This window comes from Arvicola amphibius, chromosome 5 (genome assembly GCF_903992535.2).
Source record: "Arvicola amphibius chromosome 5, mArvAmp1.2, whole genome shotgun sequence".
NCBI classification, from domain to species: domain Eukaryota; kingdom Metazoa; phylum Chordata; class Mammalia; order Rodentia; family Cricetidae; genus Arvicola; species Arvicola amphibius.
The window spans coordinates 69,410,564-69,429,016 of NC_052051.1; the positions used below are offsets into that span (position 1 = coordinate 69,410,564).

At 36.3% G+C, this 18,453-nt stretch overlaps 1 protein-coding gene across 1 annotated transcript in view; it reads left to right on the forward strand.

The window, feature by feature from the left end:
- The window catches only part of Elp4 (elongator acetyltransferase complex subunit 4), a 100,186-nt gene that overhangs the window by 50,543 nt on the left and 31,190 nt on the right, over positions 1-18,453 (forward strand). The window contains 2 exon segments of the mRNA XM_038331411.2: positions 6,254-6,382; positions 17,545-17,684. Coding sequence (XP_038187339.2) covers positions 6,254-6,382; positions 17,545-17,684 — 269 coding nt within the window.

The following is an 18,453-nucleotide window of genomic DNA, read 5'->3' on the forward strand; positions in this document are numbered from 1 at the left end:
TTCTCCTGCATCTCTGTCCTTCTTCCCAGTGTCCTCTCTGCCCCCCAAATCCTGCCTAACTATTGGCCATTCAGCTTTTTTATTAAACTGTCAGTGTAAAATCAATTATTCCACAACAGGAAGATTTTATTCATTTTATTCTATCTTTTTTACAAAACTTATGAAGTCTACTTCTTTTCGCTCATTTCTGACACTTGATACTGCCAGGAGACCTGTAAGCAAAACAGTAAGGAAAATAATACTGATAATGATGATGATGATGATAATGATGATGATGATGATAATGATGATGGTGATGCCTTTTCTTTCAGGAAAGGAGACTATAACAACAAATTATTCAGTGTGTCTGTTGGTTCTGTGGTTAGACATTTAAAAATGGAAGTTTTCAAAGGTATGGAAGTAGACCCTCATCTGTGGTGGATAGCTGTAGTAATTGATTTTAAAGAACTTTATTCTTGTTATTCTGTTGAAATGGAAATCTGACAAAATAGTATAATCAATTTTTGTAAGAAATGCTGAAAATTCTAAAAGTGATCATCTGTGAAGTAGTTAATGAATCACACAGTGGGCAGACATTGTTGGCATACTCTACAATTATTTTAGCTTCTAAAATACATGTTAAATGCAAATGTTTCCTTGATAAATTTTTGTTTGTTTGTTTGTTTTTCGAGACAAGGTTTCTCTGTAGCTTTGGAGCCTATCCTGGAACTAGCTCTTGTAGACCAGGCTGGCCTCGAACTCACAGAGATCCTCCCGCCTCTGCCTCCCATGTGCTGGGATTAAAGGCTTGCGCCACGACCACCCAGCTCCCTTGATAAATTTTTAAATATCTGAAGACTAAAGTACAAGAACATTTCTTCATTCCCCCAACCAATCAGTTCATCAATTCAATAAGAGATTTTTTAATCAAATTATGAATAGTAATATTGAAATCAAGCAGATGCTTCAGATACAATGAATTTCCTTTCTTTAGATTTATAGCATAAATTGATGATTTGGAGTCAAAATTATAGCCTAAGGATGTATTTCACAAGACTTTATACTGCTGATTATTCTTAGTTTTAGTGCTTACTTTAAATTTTTCTCTAATTTTGTTTCATGCTCTGACTAAAAGTTTTGCTCACCCACAACACATATACTCTGAACTCAGATGCGCTTAGTCTGAAGTTGAATCGTTGATTTTTGTGCCACTACAGAGAAATGAGAAAGAGTCCAGTAAACTAGGCTAGAATATGTCTTTTTATTTCCAGTTTCATATTAATTTGTACTGAAATTCTTCCTACTCTTGTTTTAAATGCCACATTTGCATGTCTGAAGAGAAGATGAACACATTAACAAACTTCTCATCTAGAATACTGTTTTCCATCCTCTGACCAGCAGTCACTGACATCTGTGGTTTTTTTCTATTGTATACACTTTTCACAATTCTCTCCTTTCTGTCATTCAGAACACTGATGATACCATGATTTACTTTATTAGAGAGACATTAAAATTTAGCTCTACTAATTCAACATAAATATTAGTCACTAATAACTAGAATTTACGGGTATGGCAGTCCCAGAGTCAGTTGGAAATGTTCTTAGAAGTGTGGCATAGTAGAGAAAAGAATGGCAGAAAGCAGAAGACCTGTATCCACGCCCTGATCATGCTCAAAACTTAAAATTAAAAAGTAGATCTTTGGCAAGCACTTAAACACTCGGGGTCTGGGAAATATTCTGTTTCTTAAAAGATGTTTCACTTTTGCACCCAGATTTTAATCTAGATACTTTATTGATTTCCTCAAAGAAAAATACCAATGGAACATTTTTTAATACTATATTCATCGTCTTTCCTGGGTGTTCCTTTTATGGACTCGGAGACGAAATGTTGAAGAATTGTATTGAATAACAAGATTCACAAACTAGAGTTTCATAAAAGATTAGAAGAATGTTAGAGATATCATGAGTCATAAATGGACTAGTTCACAAGTGCTTAGAGTTAAGAGTTTGTAATGGCCAGAAAGACATGACATTAGAGTGGGATGCTGCAAGCTTATATCTTAAACCACAAGCATATGTAGCGAGAGAGCACACTGGGCACGCCCTAAGGCTTTGGAAATCTCAGAGCCTGCCCCCAATGATGTACTTCTTCCAGCAATGCCACACCTACAAACCTCCCCAAACAGCACTGCCAGCTAGGGAACAGATGTTTAGGTAAGCCTATGGTGGGTATGTCTCATTCAGACCACCACAAAGGGATGTAGTAATAATACTTCCTAAGCTTGATATAACAATGAATTAAAGTGTCTACAACACTTAGAAAAGAGTCTGCAATAAGCTAAGCACTATGTGTGTGTTCTCTTATTGTTCCTAAGTTTATTGTTATACCCTCAAAACCTAGACTACAATTTACTGCATGGTTGATACGTAATAATAGTTTTAATAATAATAATTTAGTCTTGTAATAATGTAAGAACTCCTATCTCAAATCATGTATAAAATTGATTTGAGGGGCTAGAAAGATGGCTCAACAGTTGAGAGCATTGGCTGCTGCTTCAGAGGCTCCATCTTTGATTCTCAGCATCCACATGATGGCTCATAACTTCATTTTCAGAAGCTCTGATGTCCTCTTCTGGTCTCTACAGGCACCAGGCATGCAGTGGCACAAAGGACTGTGCAGACAAAACATTCATACACATATAGAATAAAATAAAATTAAAAATCAGTTGAAAGGTATCAAAGATCTAAATATAAAATCTAAAAGTCTACATTAAGAAATTAACTACAGTCCTGAAATTTATCACTACTAAATATCAAAAAAAAAACAACCAAAAAAGAAATGGCATTCAGTTCAGTGCCAGAGAGCTTGTCTTCTGTGCAAGGCACATCTACAATCCCCAGCAGCAAAAGATAAGTAAAAAACCAGGATAATGTCTATCATTCCAGCTCTCGTGAGGATGAAGTAGAATAGAGAGGTCAAGGCCATCCTAGGAAGCAACAAGATCAGGAAGAAAGGAAAGAAGGGGGAGGAAATGAAGGAAGGAAGGGAGGGAGGGAGGGAGGAAGAAAGAAAGGAAGGAAGCTAGCAGGTGGGAAGAACATGATACATGTGTTCAAAGGAAGTCTTGCAATGTCCAAACCCAGTACATAATATAAGGCTGAACATCATTGTCATCAATGAAATACAATTCAAACTCAAGCTATACTGAATACTGTTTTATTCATACTAGTATAGCTTTTTTAAAAAAAGGAAAATAAGTGTTGTTGAGAATGTAGCATAAATGGAATTCTTACAGATTATTATTGATCAGATGATAAATTGTGTGGTTACTTCAGAAAACATTCTACTTTTTCTTCAAATAGGTAATTGTTAGGGTTATCCTATGACTAGTAATTCAGATAGAAAAATAAATCTTGTAAACCAGTGAATTTATATCCTCTGTAGTAAAATGGGTACCGTCAGCCATTTCATTAGCCTCCAGAGATAGAAGCAGTGCAGAGCCAGAGCCAGAGCCAGAGCCAGAGCCAGAGCCACAGCACCTTTTGGAAGTTAATGCATCTCCACAAAACATGAGCCAGTGTCAAAACTCCAGTCACCACGGTGTCTGTAGTAGCTCATGGTGTTAAGGGTCTTTTGTGACAAGTGTGAGTGTCACCACCTGCCCAAGAACTCATATCTCTTAAATGGGCATGACAAGAAAATATGCTGTCATTAACCTCATTTCATGTCCTCGGCTGCATTAGAAATAATGCCAGCTTCTGGCTTCTGTTTAGGACATTTGTCCAGATTCCAGTGAAATGAGTTGTATTTGTTTTGACTCTGATTATATTTTCCCAGAGTGCATGTGGGGTAAGAGTCTATCCAGTTCTGTAGCCAGGCATCATATCATTGTTATCCAAAACAGTGAATGCATTGTTTATTGATTTAAGTCAATGTCATGTGAAGCTACCTGATTTCTTAAAACCAAAACTGTTTGCCACAATTGTTTCAAATACCCAAGTATATCACCTTTCAATTTGAAATTAATAAAATTCATTTGAATATTCATAGTAATATAACATTCAAAGGTAGAAAAGATTCAACAAATGGGTAAACAAAATTCAGTAATTGTATACAATGTAATATTTAGTGATGAAAAGAAATGAAGTCCTGATGTATGTTACAACATAGATAAGCATGTTAAGTGAAAGAAATCAGATGTAAAATTTTGTATCACTCTATATAAAATGTCCAGAAGAGCCAAATTCATAGAAACAGAAACATTGGTAGTTGACACTGGCTCTCGAATATGCATTGGATACAGAATGGTGAAGATATGCTGAAGTTGGCTAGTGGTTGTGATATTTCATCTCTAGTGTTAACTTGGTTGCAGTGAGACACCTGGGAGTTTTGTACAACACATCACTCACTGAGCGTGGCAGTAAGGACTTTCCAGAGATGATTAGATCATGAAGGCTGTGACATAATCAATGGGTTAATCCATTATAAGATTCAGACTTTGAATGGGCTATTGAGAAATGGTGGAATTGTGAAACGTGGGACTAATTAGAGGACCTTGTTCTTTGGGGTCTGGCCATTGACAGGAATATCATGGCTTTTTATCCTTTTTATACTTGTCTGTATCTGCATCCTGTTATCCTGAGATGGGAACTTCTCCTCTTCCACACTCTTACACATTTTTTTGTCTAACAATGGGCCTGGAAACAATGCAGTAAGATGACTGTGGACTTTGTCTCTGAAACTATAATCCAAAATAAATCCTTCCACATTTTATCTTGTGTCGTCCAGGTGTTGTCATGGTAACAGAAAGCTTATACAGTTGGAAGAACTGCACAACTTTGAAAGATTAAAAACCAATGGATTATAGACTTTAAAGTACTGATTTTAGTTCATATTAAATTATATAAGCTGAGCCTTGTGGTATATGTCTGTAGTCCCATCAGTTTTGAGGCAGAGAAGAGAGGATCGTGAGTTTGAGGCCAGCCTGAGCTATGGAGTACATAATGTGACCCTGTCCTTCCTAGTCCCAAAGGAAAGAAGGCATTTTTGACCTTGAAAGTAAAAATTGCAATTTAGATAAGCTTTAAATATAATTATATTTGCTAAGGTAAATTCTTATCATTTGTGATTCTGGTTAATAAAAAATAAAAACAAAATCATGACATATTTTTCTCCATTACAAAATGTTGTTTTTAATTATAACACATAACAAATAATTTTAAAGTTTCTTTTATAGCTATTCAGTAAGTCACCTTACAAAATAATAAATTGGAATTCAGTATCTCTATTTTTATAGCTTTCATTTTTTGGTTTAGTCATTTTTTTAAATTTTTATTTAAATAATATATATTTATTCCTTTTACATACCAACAGTTTCCCCTCCTTCCTTTTCTCTAGGCCCCTCCCCTTTTCCATTTACTCCCTTCCCCATCTGCTCCTCCTTCATCTCTATTAAGAAGGGAGCGGACCTCTATATTTAATAGAAGATTTTAAATTCTATTTTCATTGTTTAAAAAGTAAAATAAACTTGCAGGTGCAAAAGCCAGCAATTTGATATTGGGAAAATATATGACTTTAGTCTCCACTGTTACTTCATCCATTATTTCAGTAAATAAGTTTTTTGAATTCTTGAATTAAAAAACCAGTAAACAGATTGTACAATGATGTATTTTATCTTATGGCTAACACAACAATAATATACATAAGTACCGATTTCATACTTTGTTTAACTGTATAATTTTTTAGTATATAACTTTGCTTCTTGCTAAAATAACAATTGATTTTTGTTAATATAGAAATCCAAGTGTTTTTTAATAATACTTCGCTAAAGAACATTGAACTTCATATCTGACATTATTCCCCTTTTCTGCTTTATAATTGTCTACATTAAGGCCAAGAGATACAGCTCAATTGGTAGAATGTTTTCCAGCATGCACCACAGATCCCTGAGTTCAGTCCTCTGCCCCACATAAACTGGACGGGATTGTGAGCACTAGTCATCCTAGCACTTGCGAGATTAAAACGGGGGAGAGGTTCCTAGTCATCCTTGACTACATAACAAGTTCAAGTGTGCCCTGAACTACACGGGACACTTGTCAGAAATGAAGAAAGAAAAGAGGGAGGAAACCTCTAAATCATTCTGTTTATGCTTAAACCAATTGCATAACACCCATGTTTGTTTAATGCTTGGAAAATTCTAGCATTACTGTCATTTTGGATCAAGAAATTACCATATTTAACATTGATGTCATAATGTGTCGTTCTGTTTTCTTAGGAACTCCCTGCACCACTACTTGATGATAATGGTAAAAAGGAGATTGAAGATATGCATAATCCTAAAACACCAGAAGCAGATGTTAACATGAAAATAGCCTGGAGATACCAGTTACTGCCCCAGATGCAGGCAAGTAAGCATGTAAACTCCTCTAGAGTTTGTGCTGCTCTTCTTTTCACTCTGTGGACCTCTCTCGTTTGCCCTCCTACATTTTAGGTCTTGTGGCTTTGATCCACTTTTTCATTTTGAAATGGGAATATTATTTTGTGCCATTGTATTTTAGAAGTATACAAGATAGAACTTGTTTTCTTTCGTGTGTGTCTGTTCATAGAGGCCAATGTTGCGTGTATTCCACCTCTCTCCACCTTACTTTCTGAGATAGCATTTTTCACTAAATTGGAAGCTTACTGATTCATCAAGCACAAACAGAATAATTTAGACACTCTTTCCTTTCTTTCTCTCCTTTCTTTCTCTCCTCACCTTTCCTTTCTCTCCTTTCTTTCTCTCCTTTCTCATATTTCTTTCTCTCCTTTCTTTCTCTGCTTTCTCATCTTTCTTTTTCATCTTTCTTTCTCCTTCATTCCTTCTCTCCTTCCTTCCCTTTTTTTCTTTGTGACAAGTGTCCTGTGTAGTCCAGAGTCTACTTGGACTTGCTGTTTAGCCAAGGATGACTGTGTAGTAAGCCCCTGGGATATTCCTAAAGAGATTGTCTGGAATTTTAGAAGAATTTTGGACATTGAGTTTCTGAGTAATATTTAGAACTTTGTTATTCTGGAACTCTTACAGATATTATAAATGTATTTTGCAATAAACATGAGACTTGAGCCAGAAGTAGAACATTATAGTTTTGGGGTTTTTTTAAGATTTATTTATTTATTATGTATACAGTATTCTGCCTGCATATATGCCTGCAGGCCAGAAGAGGGTATCAGATCTCATAACAGATGGTTGTGAGCCACCATGTGGTTACTGGGAATTGAACTCAGGACCTTTGGAAGTCTGGAAGGGCAATCATTGCTCTTAACCTCTGAGCCATCTCTCCAGCCCAGAACATTATAGTTTTAAATGATGTGTTTGGCTGTGAAGTTTTTAAGAGATGGTGTCTTAGTTAGGGTTACTTTTGTGATGAGATACCATGACCAAAGCAACTTGAGGACTAAAGGGTTTTATTTCACTCACAGTTCTATATAACAGTTTATTATCAAAAGCAGTGAGGACAGGTACCTGGAGGTAGGAACTGATGAAGAGGCCATGGCGGGGGGAGTACTGCTTACTGCCTTGCTCAGCCTATCTTCTTATAGAACCCAGGACCACCAGTCCAGGGATGGCATCACCCACAATGGGCTGGGCCCTCCTCCATTGATCAGTAGTTAAGAAAATGCCTTACAGCTGTATTTTATGGAGCTCTTTCCTCAGTTGAAACTCCCTCCTCTCTGATGTCTCTAGTTGGTGTCAAGTTAGCATAAACGTATCCAGTGCAATTGGATTTATAGTGATTAACTTTCAATGTTAGCTTGAACTGAATTTAGAATCATCCAGGAGACACAGTAACCAGAGACTGCTCATTCATTTCCTGTCTTCCCAGACCCACTTAATCACACAGAAACTATATTAATTACATCACTGTTTGGCCAATGACTCAACTGTATTTCTAGCTAGCTCTTACATCTTGAATTAACCCATTTCTATTAATTTGTGTATCACCACAAGGCTATGGCCTAGTGGTAAGGTTCCGGCATCTATCTCCTTCGGTAGCTATATGGCGTCTCCTTGACTCTGCCTACTCTCTCTATATATCTTAATTTGGTTTTCTCACCTAGTTTTATTCTGCCCTTCCATAGGTTAAAGCAGCTTCTTTATTAACCAGTGGTAATAAAACATATTCACATCATACAGAGGGGAATCCCACATCAAGACACACTTGTGCTTCCAAAGAGATTTAGCTGAGCAGAGAAGACCCACTTGAATATGACTGTACCATTCCATAGGCTGAGGTCCTGGACTTACAAAAAAAGAGAAAGCACATAGAACATGGGCATTCTTCTATCAGCTTTATGACTATGGAAACAGTGTGACTATCTTTATATTCTCCTGCTGAGATACTTTCTCTACCATGTCAGATTGTTTGAGGGAACTCTGAGCTGTAACAAACTCAAAAATACCTCCTATTTCCTAGGTCACAGTATTTCTAATTAATTGTTCATATACCTTCATCACAGATGAGACTTCTTGTATCTTCTTGATGAATTGTCCTATGTATTAATATGGCTTTTGAGTTTTTTATTTACTTAATTTTTATGTGAATGGATGTTTTGCTTCTGTGTATGCCTGTATATCATATGCATGACTGGTAACCATAAAGGCTAGAAGAGGGCTGTAGAATCCCCTCAAACTGAGTTAAAGAAGGTTATAAGCTGCCATGTGGTTGCTGGGAACTGAACCTGGGTCCTCTGGAAGAGCAGTCAGTGTTCTTCAACTGTTGGGTTATCTCTGTGCACCAATGTGGCTATCTATGTCCATCTCACTAATTTGGGTTTAAATATCTGACCAGCATGCTTTCAGGTTCCAGTCATTGGATATGTCGATTTCAACTTTTTCCTCTGTTCTTTACCAGTGAAGTATGTTTCTTAACAGAATTGACAGTTGGATGTTTTTTCAATCCAGCTAGATACCTGCATCTATTAATCATCATTATTATTATTATTATTATTATTATTATTTTGAGACAGGGTTTCCCTGTAGCTTTGGAGCCTGTCCTGGAGCTAGCTCTTTAAAAAAAAAAAAAAACAGTGAATTTATTTCTTAAATGGTAAACCCATTAAATTTCTAACAAATTCTGTTTAAGTCATTGATGTTTTTAATACACTATAACAAAAATTTCTTTTGTTAACAATTCACAGCACACATCCAAAGAAGGTTACTAATATAAATAATAAGTATAGAAATAACCAATGTGAAATTTACAGTCACAGTGTTTGGAAGCTTACCAATCACCATGTTGATACATGTAGGGTTACTATTTCTTTTATGAAATAAATAATACTGTTGTACCATGATGGCCTCAAACTCACAGAGATCCGCCTCCCTCTGCCTCCCAAGTGCTGGGATTAAAGGCGTGTGCCACCACCGCCTGGCTTAATTGAGGCCTTTTAAAGTGACTATTATTATTATTATTGAGATAGGTTTTCTAATTCCTATAATTTTGTTAATTATTTTTCTAGTTGATTAAATTATTTGTTTTAAGAGGTAGGTGTGCGTGTGCGTGTGTTAGTATATTTTCTGTCTTCCCACTTAAAGTTTGGTAGTTTAAATTTGTCTTTGGAGACCACTTCTCATTCAAACTACCAAAATGTGCTTTTTCCTTTTTATTTTCTTTTATTTTTGGTATTGGGCATTTTGATATTCTCCTACTTGTCTCTTGTTCATTTTTCTCTCATGAAATTTATTCTTTCCTGTGATAATCATAATTAAACTCTTCCTTCCTCTATATGTGGTCTTCCTTTGAGTACCACCTGTACTGGTGGCTTAGTGATCATAAACTGCCTTCATTTGTGCTTGTCTTGAAATATTTCTGTTCCTAGATCAAGCTTTAGAAATAGCTTTGCTGGATGGAACAGTCTTGGTTGATACTTATTTTCTTCACCTGAAATATAGCTCTGTGTTTTCCTTACACATTAGAGTTATTGGTGAGAAATATGGTGTTATTTTGCTGTGTTTGCCTTGTGTGTTCATATTCTAGATTTATAGCTTTTATTGTTGTTTCTTTTTTAAACATATTAATTATTTAACTCGTGAGTGAGTGTGTGTCTGTGTCATGGTCTGTGTATGGAGGTCAGAGCACATCTCTTGGGATTATTGATTATCTTCCTAGCATGTGAGACCTAGGGGTGAAACTCAAATCATCAGACATGGCAGCAAATGTCTTCACCCTCGGAGCCATCTCTCTGACCCTGATAATATTTCTTTTGCTTTGTATTTTTGACATCATAACTGTGGTTAAAGCTCTCTGGTTGTGTCTATTTGGGGTTCTAAATGCCTTGTGTTTGAATCTCAATTTCTTTCTCTCATATTTTACTGTGTTGCTGTTGAACAGCTCATACCATTTTTAATCTCAGCTCCTTCTTCTGTGCTGTGGTTTCTTGGGTTTGGTCTCTCATTCTTTCCTTTATTGAATGTGATATTATCTTTACCATAGCCCTTATTGCTGATATTCATGCTTTTGCTTGATCTTGTTTGTTGGATGATAATGCTTTCCACTGCCGTTTGGTTGGTTGGTTGGTTGGTTGGTTGGTTGGTTGGTTGGTTGGTTGGTTGGTTTTTCTGAGACAGGGTTTCTCTGTGTAACAGCCCTAGCTGTCCTGGAACTAGCTCTTGTAGACCAGGCCAGCCTGGAACACAGAGATCCACCTGCCTTTGCCTCTCGAGTGCTGGGATTAAAGGCTTGTACCACCACCACCTAGCTTCCACTGCCTATTTAAGTTGGGTCCTTTACCATGTATTTCTAGCATTTCTGTTTGGTTGATTTCAGAATCTCAGTTTCCTTACGTTTTCCTCTGTTTCTTATTTAAATTTCTCTTCCCTGTTGCCGCTCTTTTCATCTACTTTGCTAATGCTCTTACCCAAGTTCTTAGCTTATTTCCTTGCTTTATTCATCTGATTGTTTGACTCCTCTGTGGGTCCTTTACTCTTTTTGAAAGTGGGATTCTGAAACTCTTTTCTGATACTTGAGCCATCTCGTGTTTTTTATTTCAGATGCTGGGGAGCCATGAGCTTATAGAAGCTTATTGACTTGCTTTCTCATTTGTGGGTTTTGTTGATGTGTTTTGTACATCTTTTGGAATGATTGTGTCCTCCAGTTTCTTTTTATTTTATGTGAGTCTTCTTGGTACATTGTCTTTGCTTGGGTTATGTTCCTTGTACTATTTAGGACAAAACTATCTATAATAACCAAGAATTATTTGACAATTTCAATGTCAATGAATAGTAAAAGATACCAGGTCCTTCAGTTATATCCTGATTACGTTCAGGCAGACGTACTTCAGGTGGTATGGGGGTCTTCAGATCTGAGAGGTTAAAAAGTGAAATGAAATGGAGAAAGGAGGGGCTGGAGAGATGGCTCAGAGGTTAAGAGCATTGCCTGCTCTTCCAAAGGTCCTGAGTTCAATTCCCAGCAACCACATGGTGGCTCACAACCATCTGTAATGGGGTCTGGTGCCCTCTTCTGGCCTGCAGAAGAGTATTGTATACATAATAAATAAAAATATTCTTAAAAAAAAAAAAAAAGAAATGGAGAAAGGAGAGCAAATACAAATAAGGGAAGTATGTATTACAAACTAGGTACACAAACTGCACAGTCATAAATGCTTGTTCAGTCAAGAGCCAAGCCAAAATAGCTGAGCAATTGAAATATAAAAATATCATTTAAAAAATAAACTAAATAGAAAATATAGCATATGCTAGTATTTCTTCCTGTCTCTCTGTCTCTGTCTCTGTCTCTCTCTGTCTCTCTGTCTCTCTCTGTCTCTCTCTCTCTCTCTCTCACACACACACACACACACACACACACACACACACGGTTTTCCTCACATCAACATTTGGGTTTTGTAGCTGCCACTGCAAAATGGAAAGAAGACATAGTGTCAAGAATACAAACAAGGTGGATTAGTGTGAATTCACTGCTCAGAGGATCTTCGGTGTCACACTCAGGCTTGTGAGGTTTCCTGGTCTGAGACCCAAGCCTGCCTGCTGAAGCCTTGTCTGTTATGCTGAGGATCCGTGTTGTGTCCCTGTGCTGTGACCCCTGTGAGAGACACACCCATGCATGTGCTCACCTTTGCTGCTGGTGGTTTTCTTCCCAGTTAGATCCTGATTCTTTCCCTTCTAGATGCCACAGTATCCTTGCCTGAGAAAATGCCTCTGTCTGCTCTGCTGGGTTCGACACACTTATTGAGTTTCCATAGTACTGTATAGACCCTGGCAGAGGTAGTGTTTCCAATGTCTTCTTTGGTTGGATTCACCCCAGGGTGGTTGTGGATATTTTCAGCATTGGGTTGCTGTGCAGTACTTCCACTCCAGCGTCTGTGGCTGCCCTACCTGTCTCTCTGCCCTGGGTGTTCACAGATATGGTTACGCACCTGCCACTCAGTCTTTCGCTGGCTACCAGTCTCCCCCAGCACTCTGACTGAAGAAAGGACAGCCCTTTCTTGTCAGCTGCCACCTAACCTACTCTATGCTGAGTATAGACCAGGGGTTACAGCTGGATGCCAATGGCTGCTTCTCTTGTATGTTTCTTCTCCGTGCGAATTATTTAGTCTCACCTTGATTGTGTGTCCTTTCCTCCACACTTCTCATTTGGCTTCACGCTCCCTTTTTTGCATTTGTGATGTTCTGCTACTCTTCTGCTGTTAAGGATAGAATATATTCATTCTTACCTCAGTCTGTGTGTGTGCACATGTGGAGGCCTGGATTGATGTCACGAGTCTATATTTGGTTGTTTTCTGTTGTTGCTGCTGCTGCTGCTGTTTTTACAGTGCTGAAACTGCACTGAAGGCCGCACACTTGCTAGGCAAGCAGCCGTCACTGAGCTGTACTCCAGCCCAGCACCATGGCTTTCTTCATTTATTTCCACTTTAATTTTTTAGACAGTGTCCCTTACTGAATTTGGAAATCACAACTGAATGGGTGGCTAGTTAACATCAGTGATATGCCAGTCGCTGCCCTCTAAGACAGGGGTTACAGATGCATGTCGCCACTTCTGGGCTTTTGTTGGGTAGCAGGAATCTTAACTCCGATCCTCACGCTCATACAGGGTTACTCAGCATCTTTTCAGCCCCCCTGTCCTAACTTACACCTCAAGAAGTCACACAAGGGGGCTGGAGGGATGGCTCAGAGTTTAAGAGCACTGGCTGCTTGCTCTTCCAGAGGTCCTGAGTTCAATTCCCAGCAACCACATGGTGGCTCACAACCATCTGTACTGAGATCTGGCGCCCTCCTCTGGCGTGCGGGCATACATCGAGGCAGAATGTTGTATACATAATAAATAAATAAATCTTTAAAAAAAAAAAAAAGAAGTCACACAAAAGCAAAACCACCATCTTAGCTGAGTCCTTCATTGTTTCTTTATAAATTATAACTTACAATATTCTCCTATTTATTTAGTATTCTATTTTTTCTTGGGAGTTTGCTGAAATACTATATTATCTACGGTGACTTCCTTTTCACTGCACATGAAATATTACTTTCTCTTGTAATACTTTATTTTCTTCAAGATATTATTTAAAGAACAAAGTCATATATCCATTCCATTGCTTATTTTGTGTCTATTTTAGGATGTGAGCTCAGAAAGAGAATATTTTCCTTTATTGGTATGTAATGTATGTTCATAAAATCAATTAATGAGTATATTAAATGGTAATGAATTTAATCATTAAAACTACAATAAGTAATTACTTTTTTTTGCTTTGTTGTCAGTACTCAGATTTAAGTTTGCTCCTGCTTGCAAGTGTGTGCTCCCAGTTATAGGAGTAACAATCCTGTCTGCTCGCTCTCCTTCTTTTTAAAGTTTGGTTGTGGCCCTTCACAGTAATTTTGTATTCAGTGACTGACTTCTGCCTGTGATCCTGTCCAGCACTTGTTGTCAACTTTTCTCTAAGTCTAGGCATTTCTTTGCAATTCCAAGTTTGAAAATAAAACAAAAACATTTAGCTTTCTATATTTCCTTGAACAAATTGCAATTTCACTGTTTAGGTTTAAGAGTAAAAAGTAAAAGTAATCCTAAATGAGACATATTAGTCATCAGAGATGCCCTTAATGTAAATTCTTACCAAATCTATCAAGTGTAGTCCTGGTCTACTTGGGGAATATGAAAAATTACACAGATGTGGATACAGAAGTTAAGCACTTAGTAATGCATAAACGTTTTACTCAATCTAAAGAATATTTAGTTTTAAGAATCCTTCCTGTCTCACTGATGATTTAGATTTTCTAATGATTTATGTGGACTTGTCCTCTCCTTGACTATTAATACACACTGCACTCCTCACCCTACAGATTGCTGGCCTACAGTGCATTGTGGATTTCACTTCAGAACCGGAGAACTCTAGTGTCAGTCCAGCCATTTGTGGCAGCATATCGGATTCTTGTTATAATTAGTGGTTTAGCCACGGCAGTTCTGGTAGATTTGTGAATATGTCAGTGTGCAACCAATTTTTTCAGTAAGGCAATGGAATTGTAAAGGACAATGATAAATTTCCTGATTCTCTAATGATATTTATATTATGTTCAAATTTATAAAACATTAGTTGTCGATATTGCATAGATTATTTTGAGATCATAATAAAAATCATGATTAGCCCAGTTCTAGCAATTGAGCTGAGGCTCTGTGCGGTTTAGTTAGTGGTTGGATTCTTGCTGTCCATTATGCTGGACTCTCAGTAGCAAGACTTGCTAACAATGGAGAGACACAGCTTATGTAGACTATTCATGTGTTTCCTCTGCAGTTGGCTGCTTCCTAACACACTGGAGACAGTGTGGTGGTGGTGGAGTGTGCTGTTGTTTTGTTACCTAGCTTGCCTCCTCAACTCCCATCAGATTCCATTTTTTAGCACAGTAAAAACTAACTTCTAACTTCTATTTTTCTGTTCCCAGTTTAGTAAAGTTAAAGGTAGTTTATGGATGTGCAATAAAACTTGCCATATCTAAAATTAAAGCAACATATTCTTAGCACATAAAATAAATGAACTGCTTTTTTATGATAGGTTAATATAAAATGCAATTTAATTTTTATGACAATGATAATTTTATAGATAAACACTGTTAGAGTAGCAACAATAAGCTTCTATTTTCAAAAGAAATTGGTCTCAAAAGATTTCAGTATTTCAGAAATCTGACTGTATGCTGATATTATATGTCTTGGATAGAAAACTTTGTAAAACTTTTTATCCTCTAAAAATATATTTGTCTTGTTTTCATTTTATTCAAAGATTGAAATATTTCATCATTAATGAAAACCTTGGGTCTACCTTACCAATATTTTTGCTGGTCTTAATATCTAAATAAATTAATAACAATAATATAAAACTTTCCAGTTTTATTTTTATATTTTAATAAATTTTTTGTGTTCTGTATGTAAACTGTCACAGCATGAAATCAATTTTCTGCCTTGATTCATCCAAAATCTTGGAATTCTGTCACACTAATATTATAATTAAAAGCATTAATAGTGACGGCAACTTAAAAAGCATACCTTGCTTTTTGGTAATTTGGTGTATTTCTGTGAGTGCAGGGGACTTCAAGAACCTTCAATCCACTAATAAATTTATTAACTCAAACTTAAAAGAAGTGAAAAGTCTCTCTTTCTTTCTCTCTCCCCATGGTCAGTCTGCTAAAATAGATTATTCATGCTTATTTGATTCAGGTAGGCTTTTGCAAGCTTCCCTACCAGGCCTGGGAATGTGGTACATTGAGGCCTTTTCAGAGGCTTCTGACATAGACCAAGCTTTTATTGCATGGTGTTTTATTATAGCCAAATCCTAGTCTCCACCCAGTTTGTAGGCACTCAGCTTATTCTTTTGAATCAGGAAAGGTTATCACCTACCTTAATCCATGCTAGTGCATGGATTAAGGACACCAGTGTGCCCCAGGATTCCCAAAGAGGATCCTGGAAACTTCTGGTTTCTTCTTTTTTGCTGTCTTTACTAAATTCTATTGGGCCTTAGGGGGATTTGCATCTGAAATGGGCAACCTGGTGTTTTTCTCAATGAAGACATCAGATCAAAGTTCAGTTAGTCAAGGCCTTTCTGAAACATTAAGAGGGCTTGGACTTACACAATAAAAAGATGAGCTCTCACAGAGATTGCAGTAAAAACATTCTGAACTATAATCCGGATAAAGAATCAATTATAGGCCAAAGAACAGACCTTGTTTAAATTGCTTTAGACTAATAACTTTACATTTAAAAACCTTTATACCGTATTTTTAAGAAACTTATTTTAATGTCATATAATTTATTTGTCAATACTTTTCATAATAAATGGAGAATGTCTTAGGAACCATAATTCTGCACATATTATTATGCATTGAAAAGATTGTATTGAAGCCAACTAATAGATGTCTTTCATTAATGAAAATAAATAGTACCTTATAGAGAGATGCACATTCATTTTATTTAGAAAATAAATGTCACACCCACAGACTCAGTCTAAGAAAAATGCTTCTATTAGATTTCAGGATGTTTTATTTCATTTGACTGTATAATTTGGTGTTTATAGGCATTTAATTTAGGAATATGAATCATTGAAATCTTAAATGCAAATAGCTAGTGTCAAGCAAATGTATGTTTAACTAAATTAAAAAATTGTCATTCTGTAAGATAAGAACCTCCTAAGAGTTCTCACGTTTATGCAGAAACTATTTGTTTTGATTGAGCATCCCCACATTTGTCAGTTTCTTAGCACTCAGGAGTGATCACAGTAAACATTAGACCAGAGCTTTTATGGGAAGCTGCTGCCAGATGGAATTTGTTAATAATTCAACTTTATGTAGAAGGATATGGGGGCAGAGGATGTATTCATTAGTATCAGCCTAGGTTCCATTCAAAACAATAGTTAATAGATTTTTGCTCACAGATGTAAATAAATTCAGTGTCAATAGCTATTAGTTTCCTAAGAGAAAGATGGTTTCTTGAAGAAACTGTTAATAAAGAATGTAAAATCGTGAACTAATGATCATGCCAAGTGTCTGATGGCCTCCATAACTCACACACCCTCTCACTCTCACACATGCCTGGATTGGTCTGGACTCTGATACATTTTATACCGTCAGCTCCATTTAAGTTAATAAGGTATATTGTACATGAACATTTAGTTTCAATATTATGCTTGGTTAAACACATCTAAATACTTGATTTCTTTTGGGGCTTCCAACCAATAAATTAATTTGGCCTAACTTCACTTAGTTCTCACATGTCCTTATTCGATTTGTCATTTTAATGTATGAATTAAAAATTATGTATATTAAAATTTTGACTTAGAAAAAGAGATGTACTGAATAGTTTTAAAATGAGAGAGGTATATGAATTATTATAAACTTATTCATCATTAACAGTGAAGAAAACTTGAGAGTAGAAAGTTTAATTCCTCATTGTACATAATTTGGCTAATAAAAGCTATTGTATGGGTCTTTAAATTCAGTAAGTATATGTATATCAGTTTTTCCTTATTAACTTGATGTTAGTCAAAGAAATTATAGGGTAAAATAATGTTATTTTAATAACCAGCATGATTTTCCAGCAGGCTGGACCAGTGTCATCTTCACGATTTGGTCACTATTATGATATATCAAAAAGGATTCCTCCGGAGCTGCTGGGGAATTCAAAATGGCATGGATTCTTCCTTAAAGAACACATAACTTCAGATCATAAGGGAGAATCCTGGTAAGTCAGCGGCTCATGTAACAGCAACTTCGGACTTCAGATATCAGTAGATTGCATTTTTACCTCATTTTTGAAGATTTCAAATATCAATAATGCAAGTTTTCTACAAATACGTAAGAAATTACATATGTATTTTGTAATATCCTATTATATGTTCTTTTTCTTTCTTTCTGGTTCTGTAAACTACCTATTGGTTTATAATGTGATAGATTTGGGTACCAAACTAGTTACAATTTCATCTGATTTTACTTTCCAGGACATGGGAAACAATTCTTAATCAGGACTTCACCCCATAATCCAAATACATCTCATAAATTCTTTGATGTAATTAATCCCAGGAAAATGTGTAGAGAACTGCTGCTCTCTAGTATATTTAGTAGGTGATCTTTTAAAGGGTACACAAGTGTATGCTTTTACTTTTTTCTTTTTTTTAATACTGACTCCTGTCTGAATTCAAACTATGTGCCCAATTATGACCTTGAAGTTTCTGATGATCTTCCTAGTACTAAGTCCAGAATGCCAGTTAATGGTGTATGCCACTATACCTGGGTTTATGCGATGCTGGGGCTTGTATGCAAGGCAAGCACTCTTGACACCAAACTATGTTTCTCTCTGTTTGATATTCCATTTATATTAAAACATTATAAGTTTTAGTGATGCTGAAATTAAAATACTCTGTGATTTTTAGATGGCAAGATAGGTTAGAGTTAGAATTTTACAGTGGAGAGTTTTTTAAACAAACTAACCTGTTTATAGTGACAAAAATTTA